The 18584-nt window shown below is 38.8% G+C and overlaps 1 protein-coding gene across 1 annotated transcript in view; it reads left to right on the forward strand.

Moving 5' to 3' along the window:
• Nucleotides 1-18584, forward strand: part of CDC42BPA (CDC42 binding protein kinase alpha) — a 323366-nt gene that overhangs the window by 190686 nt on the left and 114096 nt on the right. Inside the window, exons 6-11 of the mRNA XM_077813661.1 lie at nucleotides 601-694; nucleotides 1575-1775; nucleotides 2370-2618; nucleotides 10431-10510; nucleotides 12770-12936; nucleotides 17166-17288. Coding sequence (XP_077669787.1) covers nucleotides 601-694; nucleotides 1575-1775; nucleotides 2370-2618; nucleotides 10431-10510; nucleotides 12770-12936; nucleotides 17166-17288 — 914 coding nt within the window. The remainder of the gene's footprint in view (nucleotides 1-600; nucleotides 695-1574; nucleotides 1776-2369; nucleotides 2619-10430; nucleotides 10511-12769; nucleotides 12937-17165; nucleotides 17289-18584) is intronic.

Here is an 18584-nt window from a genome sequence, read left to right on the forward strand (position 1 = left end):
AGTGGATAATATGAACTAGAATAAAAGAGTGTGTGTGTGTGTGTTAGGTGTAGGAATACATAGTAGAAATCCAGAAATGTATAGATGAAAGATGCTAAATCGTAATACTGCACAAATTATTTGTTGTAACTTTGTTCCACAGTTACATATGGGAGATGTTTTCTTAGCTTAGTGCCAGTATGTCACTTAAGAGTACTCCTCTAGACATCTTGAAGTGATTTAGACGTCTCTGTTATTTCAGTAAAGTATTATATAATAGCACAGTATAAGGAATGCATAGGACTATGCAGACACTCTGCCATTGTTTTCTTTATATGTATACTGGTGTAAATTGTCTGTGATGTGTGGAATTTGACCACATGAGGATTATTATGATTAATGGGAGTTACATGGTTAAATCCCCACATGCTTCACTGAAAAAATTCCAACTATATGTATGACTGGATGACAAGTGTTTTATGAATAAAGTCATGTAGTGAGCCACTACACTCAGTCTAATGATGTTGCACTGTCAGTGAATGAAAAAACAAGTTTCAAAGTTTCAGGAGGATGCATTATGCTTTTTCTTCATGCTAATTGTTGAATACATTTCATTTGCAGGGACATTAAACCAGACAACATCTTGATGGATATGAATGGACATATTCGGTTAGCAGATTTTGGTTCTTGTCTGAAACTGATGGAAGATGGAACGGTAAATTAGAAAGAATGATACAGCTCTGACCTCCCCTCAACCACCTTTCCTTTCTGTCCTCTACTTGCCAGTGAAATTTCTGCTCACAAAGAAGTCCTATTTGTGGAGGAAATGTCATTTTTAAGTGCACATTTTTATTAATGACAGTGATAGCATTTGTACAGTTTTATAAGTATTTACAGTATTTGGTTTCAGTTCAGAATATATCTGCATTCTATTTGAATTCTGTCTTTGTTAAATGCATTTTTATTTCATTAAAAAAAGTTAATAAAGGGAGGGCATATAATCAAAATTAATACATATCCATTGGAAAGGTGTAAGACTCAATTTTGAGCCTCATGCCGTAATCATTAGTCAGTCAAAGCACTCGTTGATTTCACTGGACTCAGATCAGGGCTTTGGCAGAAGCAGAATCAGGTACCATTAATATCACTTCATCCTATTGCAGTGCTGTGTTTAAACTTATACAATGTGTGGTGTATCTGACAAGAATGTAGTTCCAGTGTGATAGTCATGCCCTGAAGTGTTACAAAGCATCTGAATTAATAACGTGTGCAATTATCAGGGAGATAATAACTGCAAGCTCGAAACTGCCTTATTTTGGCATTTATCACAGTTCACAACAAAAGTAAATTATTATAATACCCAATAAATTTTTTCAGAACTTTAGGTTTGAAACACTGAAGTGGCTTTGACACGAGAACATTTTTTTCTCAATTGTTATTTAGAAACCCCCTTTTTGTATTAGAATTCACTGTTTATAATTTGAATTATAAACTTACATATGCACGTGATACCTCTCAACTTCTCTCTCCACCCCCAGCACTACTGTCTGTAACTGTGTATGTCATTTTTACTCATGGAAATGCTAACTCCCCAGGTCCAGTCTTCGGTAGCAGTTGGAACTCCAGACTACATCTCTCCAGAAATCCTGCAGGCCATGGAAGATGGAAAAGGGAAGTATGGACCTGAGTGTGACTGGTGGTCCCTAGGTGTTTGCATGTATGAAATGCTTTATGGAGAGACACCCTTTTATGCAGAGTCATTGGTGGAGACCTACGGGAAAATAATGAACCACAAAGTTAGTGTTTTTTCTATTTATTGTGAACTAATTTTAGTGAATAAAAAGGGTTAGCGTAAAGGTCTGTTTATAAAGAGAGTTCTTATGTAATGATCGTATTCATGTTCATAAATCTTAAATATAAATTTGGTTTCCATACAGTACATTTTGTGGTTATGAATTGCAACTGGCTTTGCTTTTGAATAAGATAGTCCAAAACTAAAAACCTGGATATACAATGGTGGCTATTAGTTCACTCCAAGGAGTAAGTCTTGGCTATGCTACATCTTCTTGTTCTGTTTTTTGCTGGTGGATCCATTTTTTGGCTTAGGAAAGAGATCCTTAAACATTCTTCCACCTGGAGGCAAAGATAGAATCCAAAAATGTACATGAGACATTTAAATAAATAAAAAAGGAGGAGACAGTTATAGCATTTTCAATACTTTTTATCGTCTGGGGAAGATTTTTTCCTAGAAGCTTATTGCATTCATTTAACAGTAAGAGCCTGAGTATTTGCAAAGCCCTATTTTTCTGTACAGAAACAATCATGAAGGAACCTGACTTTTGTGACATTTTCTTGGTAATAAACTATTTCATCCTGTTTTATTCTTTAAGGAGAGGTTTCAGTTTCCTGCACAAGTGACAGATGTGTCTGAAAATGCCAAGGACCTCATTCGAAGGCTTATTTGCAGCAGGGAGCATCGACTTGGGCAAAATGGGATAGAAGACTTTAAGAACCACCCATTTTTTGCTGGGATTGAATGGGATAACATTCGGAACTGTGAAGCACCTTACATCCCTGAAGTCAGTAGTCCAACTGATACATCAAACTTTGATGTGGATGACGATTGTTTAAAAAACTCTGTAAGTCTAAGATTGACATTTTTCCAAATCCTGATTTTCTTCATTTGTTACAGAGGTTTCCAAAATTTGGCTCTGAAATTTCAGAATGCTTTGGTGCTGCCTGCTGTGTACTAAGTAGATACAAATGCTCATCCAAGGAATGAGGCTTGATCCTGAAAACACTTAAGAAGATGAATAAATGTACTCAAGTTGTGTAGAAGTCAGTGTGGGTACTTGAAGAAAGTTACACATATACTTATATGTTTGCAGGATGAGACACTTAGGGTATGTTTACGATGCAATTAAACACCTGCGACTGACCCGTGTCATAGAGTCATAGAATATCAGGGTTGGAAGGGACCTCAGGAGGTCATCTAGTCCAACCCCCTGCTCAAAGCAGGACCAATCCCCAATTAAATCATCCCAGCCAGGGCTTTGTCAAGCCTGACCTTAAAAACTTCTAAGGAAGGAGATTCCACCACCTCCCTAGGTAACGCATTCCAGTGTTTCACCACCCTCCTAGTGAAAAAGTTTTTCCTAATATCCAACCTAAACCTCCCCCACTGCAACTTGAGACCACTACTCCTCGTTCTGTCATCAGCTACCACTGAGAACAGTCTAGATCCATCCTCTTTGGAACCCCCTTTCAGATAGTTGAAAGCAGCTATCAAATCCCCCTTCATTCTTCTCTTCCACAGACTAAACAATCCCAGTTCCCTCAGCCTCTCCTCATAAGTCATGTGTTCCAGTCCCCTAATCATTTTTGTTGCCCTCCGCTGGATGCTTTCCAATTTTTCCACATCCTTCTTGTAGTTTGGGGCCCAAAATTGGACATAGTACTCCAGATGAGGCCTCACCAATGTCGAATCGAGGGGAATGATCACTTCCCTCGATCTGCTGGCAATGCCTCTACTTATACATCCCAAAATGCTATTGGCCTTCTTGGCAACAAGGGCACACTGTTGACTCATATCCAGCTTCTCGTCCACTGTAACCCCTAGGTGTCAGCTGACTTGAGCTTACTGGGCTTGGGCTGCAGGGGTGTGAGGTTGCAGTGCAAATGGTCAGGCTCATGCTAGAGCCCAGATGTCATGGGGGTCCAGAGCTCTGGCTCCAGCCTGCGGCTGAATGTCTACACCACAGTTTTAGAGCCCCATAGCCTGAGTCCTGTGAGCCCAAGTCAGTTGACATGTGCCAGGTGCAGGTGGTTAATTGCACTGTAGACATACCCTTAGTCCAGAATAATAAAGGATAATGTCCACGTAATTTTATTATTCTATCATTGTGGATTATAATCCTCCACTCAAAATGACTTACAATTGTACCAATTTTTAATCATTGTAACTGAAATTTTCCGTGCCTGATCTCTGCCTCAGGTTGAATTTTTTGAATGTTTGAGTGAAAACAGTTCAGCTATTTTCAAGAAGAAAGATAATAAATAAGTAGTTTAACCCCTGCTAAAAAAAATGTCAAGTCATTTATTTAATAGTTTTAGCAATTCCATGGTTTTGAAGGAACTTTGAAATTTGGTGAGGGGTCAGTCCTAGCATCAGAGAGATGCCTCTAGCTGTCCCTGTGAGAATACACCCAGATTTATTATAAGTCACAAAAATCTGCTGTTTGCACGTGTGCAATAATGCTTGTTCAGCACTTGCTTCTGAATTTGTGGGACATGCCAGCTGCACTGTATATGCTCCCAGGCTCCATTGAGTGTTCTGTATTATTCTGATGCAGCCAAACTGACATGAACCTCCAGGTAGGACAGAGACAAATTAATTCCTGCTCCTGCTGTTTTCCTGCATCAACATACCTTTTGTCATAATGGAATGTGGAAAGGCCCTTCCTACTGCAGTTCAAGTGGTAGAGATCTGTGCTATATAGCTGAAGGTCTTAGAGTCAGGTTGTGTAGGGAATGTCTACAGTTTTACATAAGTTTTTTTGATTATTTGTTTTTTCATTTTTCTAAGTTTTTTTAAACTTAAATACAAAGATATATGTTAAAAAACATGAAGGTTGCAAAGTCAAGCACTCAAAAGTAGAAGTGCCAGAATTAAGGTGACCTGTATGGATATATGTTATACTGCCTTCATGTACCTGATCACATACAATTTTTTCCGCAGGATCTCTGGAGGAAAGGAACAGTGGTCCTCTGATTGTCATTTGACTCTAACCAAATATAACTAGAATCTATCCCTGGCTCTGCCAGAGACATCTGATGTGATACTGGGCAAGTCACTTAAATTGTCACAGATGGACACTAATTGTTTAGACTTCATTTTCTGGGTGCCTAATGTGAAACACCTAGGTCTGCTTTTCAGAAGTGCTGAGCCCTCCAACTCCTTTTGAAGTGCATCTGTGGATTCTCAGAACCTCTGAAAAATCTGACACAAAATTAATGGACATTTTAAAAAATGTTATTGCAAATTTTGGCCTTAATATTTCTTTGCCTCAGTCCCCATCTGCAAAATGGGAATGATAATACCTCCCTATCTCACAGAGGTGTTCTCAGAAAAATTCATTAGTGTTTCTAAGTTACTCAGATACTATGGTCATGCCATAGTAAAGTCCACAAGGACATTAATAATTTTTTTATATGGTGCAGGATTTGGATGCTGTGCAGTAAGTGAGGTAAGGGACCACACATTCAATCCTGGAGATAAAAGGAAATATTAAGTAGCTGCCATGTTTACTGATAATTGTCCATCTTGTACATTTGAATGAAGCAGGGAACCTATGGAAAAGTAATATATGATGTAATTAGAGACTGTATACTCATGCATATGCACAAGGAAGTAAAGTTAAGGTTGCACAGCTACCTTAATTCTGGCATTTTCTAGCTTTTGAGTGCTTGACTCTACAACCTTTTCATACAACATTTGTTTAATATAGTAGTTTTGTATGTACTGTGATATGTTTAGATTAAATTTATGGTATTGTCAGCATAAGTATATTGAAAATTGCAGAAAATTTATATCTTGATCCTTTTACAGCAGTCCACAAAACATCAGTGTATGGCTTCAGAAACCCTGCAAGGGTTTAAAACTGCATCTATCACTTTGCAGCTACATAACTGAAGATAACTATCCTATCTCCTTTATGTCCTCTTTTCATTAGACTGTTTGTGATCGCTTCTTTTAATCCTTCCGCCACCCCTTTCTGCTTTGAAATGAACTTTGTTTTATTGTGACAGTAGAAACAAAGGCCCCAGTTCTGCAATGTGGTCTAGTAGTATGGATTCTTGCACTCCTGTGGAGTCCCAATGACCTCAGTAGGACATTGCAGTGGTCTGTGCTAGCGTATCCCATTGTAGAACCTGGGGCCAAAGCTTGACAATTTCCACTCAATTCTACTTTTATACTAAGTTGACATTATTTTTAAAACGGACCCTTTCAAGATTACGGTAATAATATGCACAATTGTTAATGAAGAAATTGTTAATAATACAACGCTAAATTACTAGATCTGAAAGATTTTTTTTTTAAATCAAATGTATTTTTAGCTATTTTGCAGTAATTGTGAGATAAGACCAATCAGTTACCCTTTCAGATACTGTGCAGTAGTACATATGTAGTGTATCTGGGTTCCACAGATCACCTGAGAACATTCAAATATATCTTCCTTCCAAAGTCCATCTCTCACCTCCGTCTTTTTCCTCCCGGCCCACCAAAAAAACCTCCAAAACGTTATGGCTCTGGCTCTGCAAATGTGCTTAACTTTAAGTATGTTGGTATTCTCACTGGGTAAAAATGTGGCAAAAGGTGTGAACCAACATGCTGTCTTGCACCAATACCAGAGTGAAGATTGTGCACCACATTTAGCAGATCATCTGGAACTCCATTCTGTTCAATGTGAGCCAAAGCAGTGGCCTGTGGACCAAATGTAAAGCCGCTTTGATGATGATGATGATATGAACCACACAAAGCAGGTGGTTAAATTCTAGAGACAGCATTTATTGTCAACTGCCTAAGAGCAAAACCTGGTTGCTGAAGATGACAAGGTTTCTTGAGGAGAGGCTGCATCTTACCAAGCAAAATGTGAGCAAAGACCTTTTCAAGGACTGACAATAATGATGTCTGCCTATAGTTGCCACACTCAGTGTGAGATCCTTTGCTCCTCTACTGTGATGCCATCTTTCCATTCTGCTGGTATTTTGCCTGATGCCCACACTTAGGAAAAGTTGATGCAGAGCAATGTCCACTGGTTCCGAGGCACTTTTAAGCAACAACTGGTGTGTGGCAGAGATGCATTCTTGTCCCGGTGCTATTCTGTCGAGTTATTGCCTGGATATTCGGACTTGCTGAGCCGCACATCTGAATCAAGTTTGGTCAAGAAGTATTCACCAATCAGGACTATGTTGACAATGCTTTCCTGCTTGTGAAGAAGTCACTCGCCAAGATCTCCAAGATGTCACTTGTGTGATAGAGTTGAACATCTCATGGCAGAAGACCAAGGTACAGAACCTTGGAGCTGGGCCACAAGAATCTCTGGTAAAGGTGGGATCAAGGATTGCGAAGAGTATTGACTAGGCTATCATCTACCTGGACTGCAAGTAGAGTTTAAATGGTTATAGCAAATTGGATGTTCTTCAATGAATAGGTCTTGCCTCCTCCTGCGTGAAGTCCTTGTCTTGCTTACAGACACAAACGTCTTTGTCCTGAGACAAAGTTTAGCATCTATCAAACTGATATCCTATCTGTGTGGCTGTATTGGTCAGAAACCTGGACCCTCTCACAGGCAGACTTTGGGTGTCTAAAGACATTCCATATGCGCTGTCAGGAGCCAAATCCTGAGCATAACGTGGTTTGACTTTGTGTGAAATGTCAGTCTTGTAGAGGTTTGGGCTTTCTTCAGTCATTCATTACACTTGAAAGTTGTATTACCTGCTCTTTGGCTATATCATCAGGATGCATAAAAAATCCACACTGTGCTCTGAAACTCTCCATCAATACACAAAGGGGTGCTTGCTCTGACCCTGCATGGCACAGCCTGCAGGGCCATCCCAGAGCAACATGGATTTAAAGGCTTGAGCCAGATTTGGGAACTTCACTATCTGATGCCTGGTGCGACACCATCAGCCGTGGTCACTCTAGTCCTCAGTAGACTATGCTTAAAATTAAGCATGTGCATAACTGTTTGCAGGATGAGGCCTAAAACTGTATTTGCTGAATTAAAACAAAATAATTTCTTAACAAATCTATGAATGTCTCCTTTTGTAACCACCTTTTATTTATTTTTAAGGCAAAACCTTAATTTCAGTCCTAAATTACTTATGTGTTCCTTTAAATTCTAGTGTGCATTATGTTGGTACTTTCCAGACTAAAATGTTTGAGGCTTGTTTATACTAAGTTTATATTCCACTCAAGAGGTTGTTATGATGCTGTTTTTTGTAAAATATGTCGCTTCACAGTAAAAAATAAAATATCACACTCAGTAGGTACAGTCATTATTGTGAGGGGTTGTGTGCAGGTAAGTGGAATAATTCAAATTTTGATATTATGAATCTTAATTCCAATTTTACAAACTTCTGATATGCTTCCTGAACCATTTACCAAATCTCTTTGCTTGCATAGTAAAAGATCATCTCCTGTTAAACATGGCTTCTCCAAATTTTGATTGCCAGTTTAATTTGGAAGAGTATCTTCTAGAATGATCTAATGCCATTGTCACTATTTCTGTTATCTGAGTATAAAGGTTTCCAAATGAGAGTAAGGAGGAATTGGCTGGGATTGCAGGGAGTTGGGAACTGACAAATTATGGGCAATGTCTTCAACCATTTGATTTTTGCATGTTGAAGTATGTTTTCCATCGTTAAATTTCTGCCCATGACCAAAAGAATGTTTCACTTCCATAAGAATTTTTGAACTTGCTTTCTTTCGTTCTAACTCCTACTACTTCCTGATCGGTGAATTTTCATATATCAGTGGGAATGATTTGTTCACTGTTACTTCAGCTGGTATGAAGTTTTGGAAGGGGATTCTTCTACCCCAAATACAATCTATGAACCCCAGAAGGGGACTGAGAGCATATGAAAACTATCTGCAATAGTGATTGTAAAGCAAACATGCATGTATAGTCATAGAAATTCTTGTACTTACCAATGAGTGTTCTAATTAGATGTCACGTACTAGAATTTGAAATTAAACATGGGATGCAATCAGAGGTTATTAGACTCCCCAAAAATATGGATTAGTTATTTTTTTAAAATTTTTATTTAGATAAAGTGCTTTCCAAACGTAAATCTTCTAAATATGAGGATAGAAAAGAATGCAGAAATCAAGGACTTCTTTTCTCACTGCCTATAGTACATCTATCCAATCATCCTTTAGATTTTACAGTGCCCATTGTGCTAATTAAGAAAGTACTGTATAGTTTTTGACATTCATTTTTAAAATTTGTATAGTTCACACATTTTAATTTTAATTTTTTTTTCTGGTGATCAATGACCACGAGGACTCATCCATAATCACTAAAAGGCTGTGGACTGTTGTGTACTAAGCTGTAGCTCTGAAAAGTTATTACAGTACTTAGGCTAGAAATTCTTGACTCCGAGGGTCAAAGTGTTAAGATTCTTCTGTAATGCTATCCAAAACTGTCATTAAAACATGGCTTTGGTTCTTCTGAATAACATGTTATTCTCAGTCTTTTCCTGCTTGATTTAGCATGCAAAACTATAAAAAACACATGTAGAGAGTTGCTTTCCACCTTTACATTTGTTCATCTTTTCCTAAAATTTAACCCTTTCTTAAAATGACAGGCCCTTTTAGAGCTTTCAAGTCAATATTCTTCTTCAAAATGAGTTTTTTCTGGTGAGCAAGGTGATGTAATAGAATGCAGCTGCATAAGAAAATCTGGGAGGTAAACGGTAGTGTAAAGGCATGAATCTTGCACCGTTATTGAAGAGGATATTACAGCATTTGGAGTACCCCTCTCCACCCCCCCATAGTGATTGCAATTGTGTGGCCTCATGATATCTTAGGGTTTGTACACACTAATGCTTACTTCAGTATAACTTAAGTCGCTCAGGGGTATGGAAAAGCCACCCCGAGTGACGTAACTTACACTGACCTAAGCGCTGGTGTGAACAGCGCTATGTCAACAGGAGATACTCTCCTGCCAACATTAGCTACTGCCCCCCAGTGAGGTGGAGTAATTATGCTGATGGGAGAGCTCTCTCCTGTCAGCATAGAGTGTCTGCACAAGCAGCACTACAGCGGCTCAGTACATCTGTACAGTCTAGTGTAGACTAGCCCCTAGTGTTAGTACACGGAGGATCAGAGCTCAAGGCTTGAGCTTGGTATGTTGTTTCTGGGCTGGCAGGAGCTAGAAGCACTGTGAAGGAAGCATGTTCAGTCCATTGATGGAGTTTGAGCATCCTATTGTCATTCTTTCCAGCAACAACTCTGAGTGACATTCCTTCTAGGAGAATCACTAGGCTATCTCAGGAGTTGGACTGACAGAGTGCAGAGAGGGAGAACAAGTTGACTCAAGAGGTAGGGAAAGTAAAGGGAAGAATACAAGATGCTGTTCTGTGCATCTGACAGCATCTTTGGGAATCCTTAGGGAGAAAGAAAATAATGAACCAGCTTTTAATTTCCATAATAACCTTTAATGATACCACATTTGAATAAAAAGTCCTCTTGTTGCGAACTATTTGTATTTTTAATTCAAAGCCAGATTTAGATTTTGCTATTTCATATTTAATCTTCAAATAAAGATCATTGTGGATCTGGTTAGTGAAATGGCAGCACTAACATTTGATGACTCAATACTATCCAGTAATGTTTTTCCAAATTGGTAGAATTCAGCTTACCCAGATGTTCTTTTATCTCCTAGGAGACAATGCCTCCACCAACACATACTGCATTTTCTGGTCACCATCTGCCATTTGTGGGTTTTACATATACAAGTAGCTGGTAAGTGAGAGTTCTTCAATTGTCAAAGTATGGTGGATATATGAATGTGCTAAACTTCTGATCTGTTGTGTGCCACAAGTTTATGCAAACCTATAAAATAAAGAGCATGTAGAAACAACTGCACTTGGCTGTTGAGGAAAATGGTTTTATTAAGCAGATTATTATATGCTCAGTAGTTGTGTAGGACACATCTAAAATCAGACCCTGCCTGGAGCCAATTCTCTTAGGCCTGATCTACACCTAAAAGTTAGCTTGACTTCAGTTCATTGTTCAAAGGTATGAAATATTCATGCCCCTGAGAAGTAGTTAATCCAACCTGTGCCCCGGTATAGATATTGCTAGGTTGACAGAAGAATTCTTCTATTGATCTAGCTACCACCTCCTAGATTTAGGAGTAGCAACGTAAAAACCCCTTCCTTCACTGTAGCAAATATCTACACTGCAGCGGTGAACTGCAGCAATGCCACTGTAGTGCAGACCTAGCTTCAGGCTATGTCTTCACTACACATCACTGGTGGTGACATGTAGTGTACCAGTAGCTACATGCTGTAGTGAAAAGCAGGCTGTGTCAATGATACAGTGTATAGCTATGCAGATAGTGAAAGACTCTGGCGGAGGGGAAGTGCTGGGGAAAGGCTTCAACAGCTCACTGCTGCTGGAACCTTTCACTGTAGCAAGGAAAAACTCTGGCAGGTGGGGAGACATGGGGAAAGGCTCAGCCTTTCCCCATTGCCGGAGTCTTGCCCTGCATCAAGGATGGGCTCCAGCAGCAGGGAGCTGTCAAAGCCTTTCCCTGCAGTAAGAAGAGGCTCTTCAGTGGTGGAGCTGCCGAAGCCTTTCCCCTCCCAGAGCCTTTCTCTGCTGGGGGAAGTCTTTTCCTGTGATGGGGAAAGACTCTAGTAGCAGGGAGGTAACAGGATGCTACATTGCTAAAAATAACAGTGTAGCGAGGGGGACAGTGCTTGGGTGAATATAGAGCACATAGGGTAGTGCTTGATTTGTGTCATGGCTAAGCCCTGGCACCTCTAGGCTTGGCAGTTCTTAGCTCTGGCACCTCTGGGCTTCGTCCGTCAGTCATGAAAGTAAAAATACTGCTTGAGCCCCAGCACCTCTTTCATTACAAATTCAGCGCTGGCATAGGGTACGTACTTGCATACATACTCACACCCTTCAGGCGTGTCTTTACTCTGCTTGCCTAAGCTATGCCTCACTGGCTACACTGCTGTTTATACCCGTGCTAGGAGGGCTGTGTACGTATGTATTCTACATGCTGCTGAAAGAAGCATGCAGTGTAGACATACTTTATGGGTGCAATTTAGTCCTGTGCAGAGAGCCGGCACAAGGTTTGTGCCCCACATAAGGCCTATTTTAAGATCTTATTCTAGCTTCCAGCCAACATGTGAATTTCACCCTAAAAGACACACAGAGGTAAGATAAGATGCACTGGGAGACCCAGAGAAGGTATCAGCTTTAACTGTTTTTTAAATTATTTTCTTTCCTGTCCTTTCATGCCCCTTAAATATTAACAGAATCAAGAAGTTGTTTAACTATGTTGGCTAGAGTTTATAGTTTTCTTAGAAGAAGCGAGCCTTTTGGAGGAACTGAAGAAGAGAGTAAGGTCTTCATTCACTTTTTACTAGTAGTATCTGACATTAGCTACTGTTGAGATGAATGTGACAACTGTTGCAAGTTTTGAGTTTAACTTCGGTCAGTATTTACCTAGAGGTACAATAAATACTAGTGTACCAAAAAGCCAAGGCTCTGCCAAACGTGTGCTTAATGTTACTCACATGGGACGTTCCATTGACTTCAGATAAACTACTCATCTAAATAAAATTAAGCGTGTGCGTAAGTGCTTGCAAAATCAGGTTCCTAGCACTTTCATTATATAGTTACATACATGTCTTCATGAGAAGGATCTGGAAATGTCTCCATTTTAAATTCTGAAATTTCTTAACTGCCATTTTTTCAAAAATAAACATTACAAAGGGGAAATTAAGTTAGAAATCTGTGAAAAATTAATTACAGAGGAGACGACCAAAATACACTAATTTCCATCTAATAATAATACGTTAACAATTGATATCAAAGTACTAATGTTGGTTTCCCTAATTGAGTTGCTACAATGGTTAGAAAGTTCATTTTTTTTACTGTGATGGAAAAATTTAAAACAATCATTTTTACTGGTCTGGCCAAATGCTTTAATTTAATTTTATTTATTTTTCTAAAATTAACTAACATTTAAAATCCTATTTTCAGTGTGCTTTCAGACCGCAGTTGTCTAAGAATTACAGCTGGACCACCCTCTGTGGACCTTGATGCCAATGTTCAAAGGACTTTGGAGGATAGCTTAGCAACAGAAGCTTATGAGAGGAGAATAAGGCGCCTGGAGCAGGAAAAACTTGAACTCAGTAGAAAACTGCAAGGTAAAGCAATTAAAAAGACCATTTTGTCACTTTCAGTTGGATTAGGCTGTAGTTTTTGTGAAGTGCTTTTAATATTATGGAAAAAAATTAAAACTTGTTTCCTGGAATCCTTCCCATTGGAAATTAATCTGCTTCATTATTTCTGTTGATAAATGACATTAAATTTTTTTTTAATTCCTAAAGCATCCCATAAATGCCACTTACAATCTGTTGAATTCACTGAAGCCATGGGTTCGTTATTACTCCAGCTGTGGACACTACATACTTATAATCTGGGGGGCGGGAGGGGGGAGAATCTAGATTTGTGTATTTGGCACCTACTGAAGATGTGTTGGCACTTTGCAAGTGGAAATTGTATGATTTAAAGTCCCCATCCTACAAAAACATTTGCAAAGTTTGTTCTTAACTTTATGTATGCAAGTAATTCCATTGATGCCAGTGGGGATATTCACATGTGTAGGTCTTTACGGCATTGACCCTTAGTCCGTTTACAGAGAGGCAGGGAAAGCTATAATACAGAAATTAGTGTACAACCTCACAAAGCAAGGCTCATCTTTAAGTGTAAGGTACAGTATGTTGTTCTTTCTTCTTTAGAGGCATTCAAATGGTATGGATTGTTTGGATTTTCTGAAGTATCCCTTGTTTCTTTATTTTGTTCTCATTTCCCGCTTTTGTGAGCGCACACACATTATTGTAACCACAATTTAGGCACCAGTGTTTGAAAGCTTAACCAATGTGTTTGTTTAATATACCTCAGCAGACAGTCTTTTCATAGGTCCATAGAGTTTATAGCCAGAATGGACCATTAGATCATCTAGTCTGACAGGTCATTGATTTTCATCCAGTTACCCCTTTATTGAATCTAATAACTTGTCTTTGACTAAAGCATAACTTATGTTTGGCTAACACATATTTTCCAGAAAGGCATCCAATCTTGATTTGAAGACATCAAGAGATGGAGAATCTACCACTTCCCTGAGTAATTTGTTCCAGTGGTTAATCACTCTCACTGTTTAAATTTGTGCTTAATTTCTAATTTGAATTTGTCTGACTTCAGTTTCCAGCCATTGGTTCTTGTGATGCGTTTCTTTGGTATATTAAAGAGCCCTTTAGTACCTTGTACTTTCTCCCCATGAATTGAACTTTTTAAGTCTTTCACTGTAAGGCAGCGGTTCTCCAAACTTCATTGCACCATGACCCCAGGAGGGAGGACCAAATACCGAGCCCGCCCAAGCCCCACGCCTGAGCTCTGTTGCCCCGGGCGAGGGGCCCAAAGCTGAAGCCCCAGGGCTTCTGCCCTGGGCTGGAGGCATGTAACATTAGCTTTGGGTGGTGGGGCTAGGGCTTCGGATTCAGCCCCAGGAACTGCGGCTTGAGCTTCAGCCCTGGGCCCCAGAAAGTCTAACACCAGCCTTGGTGACCCATTAAAATGGGGTGGTGACCCACTTTGGGGTCCCAACCCACAGTTTGAGAACCCCTGCTGTAAGGCATTTTCTCCAGCCCTCATTTTTGTGGCTCGTTTCTGTATCCTCTCCAGTTTTTTCAATATATTTTTTAAAATTTGAATACCAATATCGATCTCACCAGTGCCACATACAGAGATAAAATAACCTCCTCCTTTTTATACATCAAATGACTTTATTAGCCCCTTTTGTCACACCATCACTCTGCGAGTTAATGTTCAGTTGCTTGTCCACTATGACTTCTAAATCCTTTTTGGCATCACTGTTTTCCAGGATATAGTTTCCGAGGTATGATCCACATTCTTTATTCCTAGATGTATCACTTTGCATTTGACTGTGTTAAAACACATTTTGCTTGAATGAGCCAAAACTCATCCAGGTTTGGCAAATTTTATCAGCAATTATTTTATATTTACTTCCAGATCATTGATGAAAAATGTAAATAGCAGCAAGCTTAGTACTAATCCCTGTGGAGTCCCATTAGAAACAACACCATTCTGTGATTTCCCCATTAACTACTTTTTGAGATCTGTTAGTTAGCCAGTTCTTAATTCATTGACTGTGTTTTACTGATATTGTATAGCGCTAATTTGTTAATCAGAATGTTGTGTGATATTAAGTCAAATGCCTTACGGAAGTCTTAATATAGTACACCTATACAGTTGCCTTTATCAGCCAAACTTGTAATGTCATCAAAGAATGTAATCAGGTTTGTTTGACAAGACCTATTTTTCATAAAACCATGTTGACTGGCATTCATTATATTCCTATCTTTTAATTCTTTATCAATTGATTTCCAAATCAGCTTTTCCATTATTTTGGCCCAGATTTATGTCAGGTTAATGGGCCTGTAGTTTCCCAAGTCATTCCGCTTTTCTTTTTGAATAATGGCACAACATTAGCACTCTTCTAGTCTACTGGAATTTTCATGATATTCTAAGCGTTATTCATAATTAACATAAGAGGGCCAGAGATCTCCTCAGACAACTCTTTTAGGATTCTTGAATGCAAATTATCCAGGTTTTCTGAGGCAGGATGACCTGACCACCACAAAACACAGGGCCAGACAACGCTCCTCACCTCCCCCGAGAAAAGAGCTAGAGAGAATGCAGTGATAGACACAAAAGGGTGTTTAATTATCATCATCATCATTTGCACTCAAAATACTTCATTCCATTTCTCCACAGCTTTTTTACCTCCACAGTAAGTCCATCGTTTCCTGTGGAGGCAAGCCCCAGCCTCTGCCCAACTCTCCCCAAACCCAGTTTTTGCTCAGCGGGTGTTTGTTCAATCTCCTGCCCCTGATTCTTTTCCTTAGGCACGTCTAGATACAGCTCCAGTCTTCCAGAGCACTGCCTCTTCCTTCTCTCTCCTCCTTGGATTGAGCTGGATCTAACTTATATAGGCTCACACCCCTTCCACTCCCAGCAGTCTTTGAGAGGACTACTAATTAGAGTCAGCTGCTTGGGTATTTTGTTTTTGGTTTCCTTCCCTCCCCCCACCCCCATGTGACAGTTCACTCTGTCGCACCCTATTAGACTGGGTAACTTCCATTACTTCATCATCCCCATGTGATACAACCACACCGTCCTGTTTCTTTCCAGTACAGACCAAAAATATTAATTGAACATTCTGCCTTTTCTTCATGATTAACATTTTACCATCTTTTTTGTTCCTAGTATACTTTTAAAAAACTTCTTGTCCTTAGCCCTGCTATCTATGGATTTTTTCCTGATGATGTTAGCTTTCCTTGTCAATTTTCTGAACATCATAACTTCTAATTTATATCAGTTGTTATCTATTCCCCCTTTTTTCAATTTAGTATATATTGTTTTTTATTTATAATTTCTGTCTTCCCTCACCCCCAACCAGGATGGACTTTTAGTTGAAGATTGTGGAATCATGGCTTTTTAGCCATCTAATAAACTCTGCTTAAAAAATCTCCCAATTTTCATTTGCATTTTTTGTCTAAGCTTTTCCTCTCGATCAGTTTCACTCATAATTTTCTTGAGCTTTGGGGAATTACCCCTTGTGAAGTACCAAGTATGTATATTACTGGTTGGACCTGTCTTCTGTTTGCCCATATTGAATGTAATCAGTTCATAATCACTGGTCCCTAGGCAACCACCAACTTTTGGTCCAGTGATTAATTCATCTTTATCGATTATAATGATGTCCCTCCCTCATGCTGGATGTAATATTTTCTGTGTTAGAAAATTATCTATAATTTTTAGAAACTCTGCTGATCTTTTACTACTGGCTGCATGAAACCTCCAGCATGCATTTACCAAATTGAAGTGCCTTGTAACACCACAATTCCCCCCCCACACACATTAAAGACAGGTGTTTATGGAGTAACTCATCCTGATCTCTAATTTGATTTGATGGTCTGCTGGTTAACACATTGATCCATATGTATTAAAGATCCTGTGCTTCTGAGTTACCAATTACTTGTAATTGTGTCATTAGTGTAGAGTGTCACTTCTCCACCTGTGCTATCTTTCCTGAACAGTTTATAATCAATAATCAATTATTTTGACATTCCAGTTAAAGCAGCTGGAATCAGTAAGGTCAAGTATGTAAAATTTCTTCTCTTCAGTATGAATTTTCAGTTCCTCCTGTTTTTTTCCAGTCTTCTACCATTGGTATAGAGACAATTTTGTGCAATTCTCTATTTATCAATAGTGTCACTTTCTTCTGACATCTTAAAGAGTATATTGGGGAAGTGTGGAAGGCTTATCTCATGGTACTCTTCTTTGTTTTTAGAATCTACCCAGACAGTCCAGGCTTTACAGTATTCAACTGTGGATGGTCCAATAACAGCAAGCAAAGATCTAGAAATTAAAAGCTTAAAAGAAGAAATTGAAAAGTTAAGAAAACAGGTAACCGGTAAGTCCCAAGTATTTACATACAATCTTCCAGTGGAAAAGATGCACTTACAAAGTTATCATGAACAAGGAAAAAAATGACTGTTATTGAGAAAAACACTCCTTTTCAACTTAATGCTGATTTCATAAGATTGACAGCATCTACTTTTTGATGTCCCATCTTAAATTTACCATTCAGCAGTAACTACTGAGAAAAACATTTTCCTTCTCATTCTGTTACATTTATATGTCTGCCATTTTGTACACGTTTATCATTGAGGACCTGATTCACCTTTACTTATTATGCCCACTGTAACTCCTTTGACGTAAATTGAGTTATTCCTAATTTACCTGATTATGAATCAGGCTCTAAAATAGTAGCCGTGAAACCTCAACTCTAATTTGCATTGCTATAATTTTTTCTAACAGTGTTCTCAAGAACAGATTAAGTCTTTCACTTGCCTTAATTGTTGTAAACGTACAGCAGGTTTTTTTGCAAAGTCACAGGCATACGTGTATGCACAATAGTACTTCTTGCTGTCCCATCCCTTGCTGTATTATCGTATTTAAGCAATAAAGTGAAACTGGTAAACCCAAGAAGGGTGATTATATTGTGTCCTTCCAGCCTTAGCAAATTTTAAAAACTGGAAGGAAGCATTATTTATATCACTTCATCCTTCTCGCTGAGTAATCTGGTGCCGTTGGAGCGTGCGGTAAATTCTTGAGTGAGTTAAATTTGGCACCTGATATTTCAAGCATAATGGGCTATGATCATAATTCTGATTATAATCATACTTGCTTTAAAATATGTTTAAAATCAACAGTGTGTCAGCCAGTATGCAATCTCATAGTTTTCTTTACCATTTTAAAGTGCATCCAGCAGTTTGGCTGCAGTAGTGGAATGACATTAACAGATAAGATTTTTGTTTTATCTGAAATATCCTAATGTGTAGGTACTTTTTTCTGAGAGTTTAGCTCTGCAGAAAGGCTTTTTCTGGCCAAAACAAGTGGAGACAAATGAATCAAATAACTATGACAACTGAGCCTTGTTGTGGGGGGAAGGTTAAAATTTCATATTGTGTAAAACACATATCCAGGTTTTAGGGATTAAGCATAAATTTATTAATAGTGCTCTGTTGCATGGAAAACACCACTTGTTCCAAGAAATGCGCCTGAGCTGAACTCTAGAATTCAGATCCATCTGTAAATACAGGGTTTTGAGATTGAGACCATGTGTCTGAAAAATGGAATTGCTTACAATTGCACTTGGTGAGTCATCGGCAGTGACAATGAGACATTCTAATGATTTGTCTGTGTC

This window comes from Eretmochelys imbricata, chromosome 3, assembly GCF_965152235.1.
Source record: "Eretmochelys imbricata isolate rEreImb1 chromosome 3, rEreImb1.hap1, whole genome shotgun sequence".
In the NCBI taxonomy this organism is placed as follows: domain Eukaryota; kingdom Metazoa; phylum Chordata; order Testudines; family Cheloniidae; genus Eretmochelys; species Eretmochelys imbricata.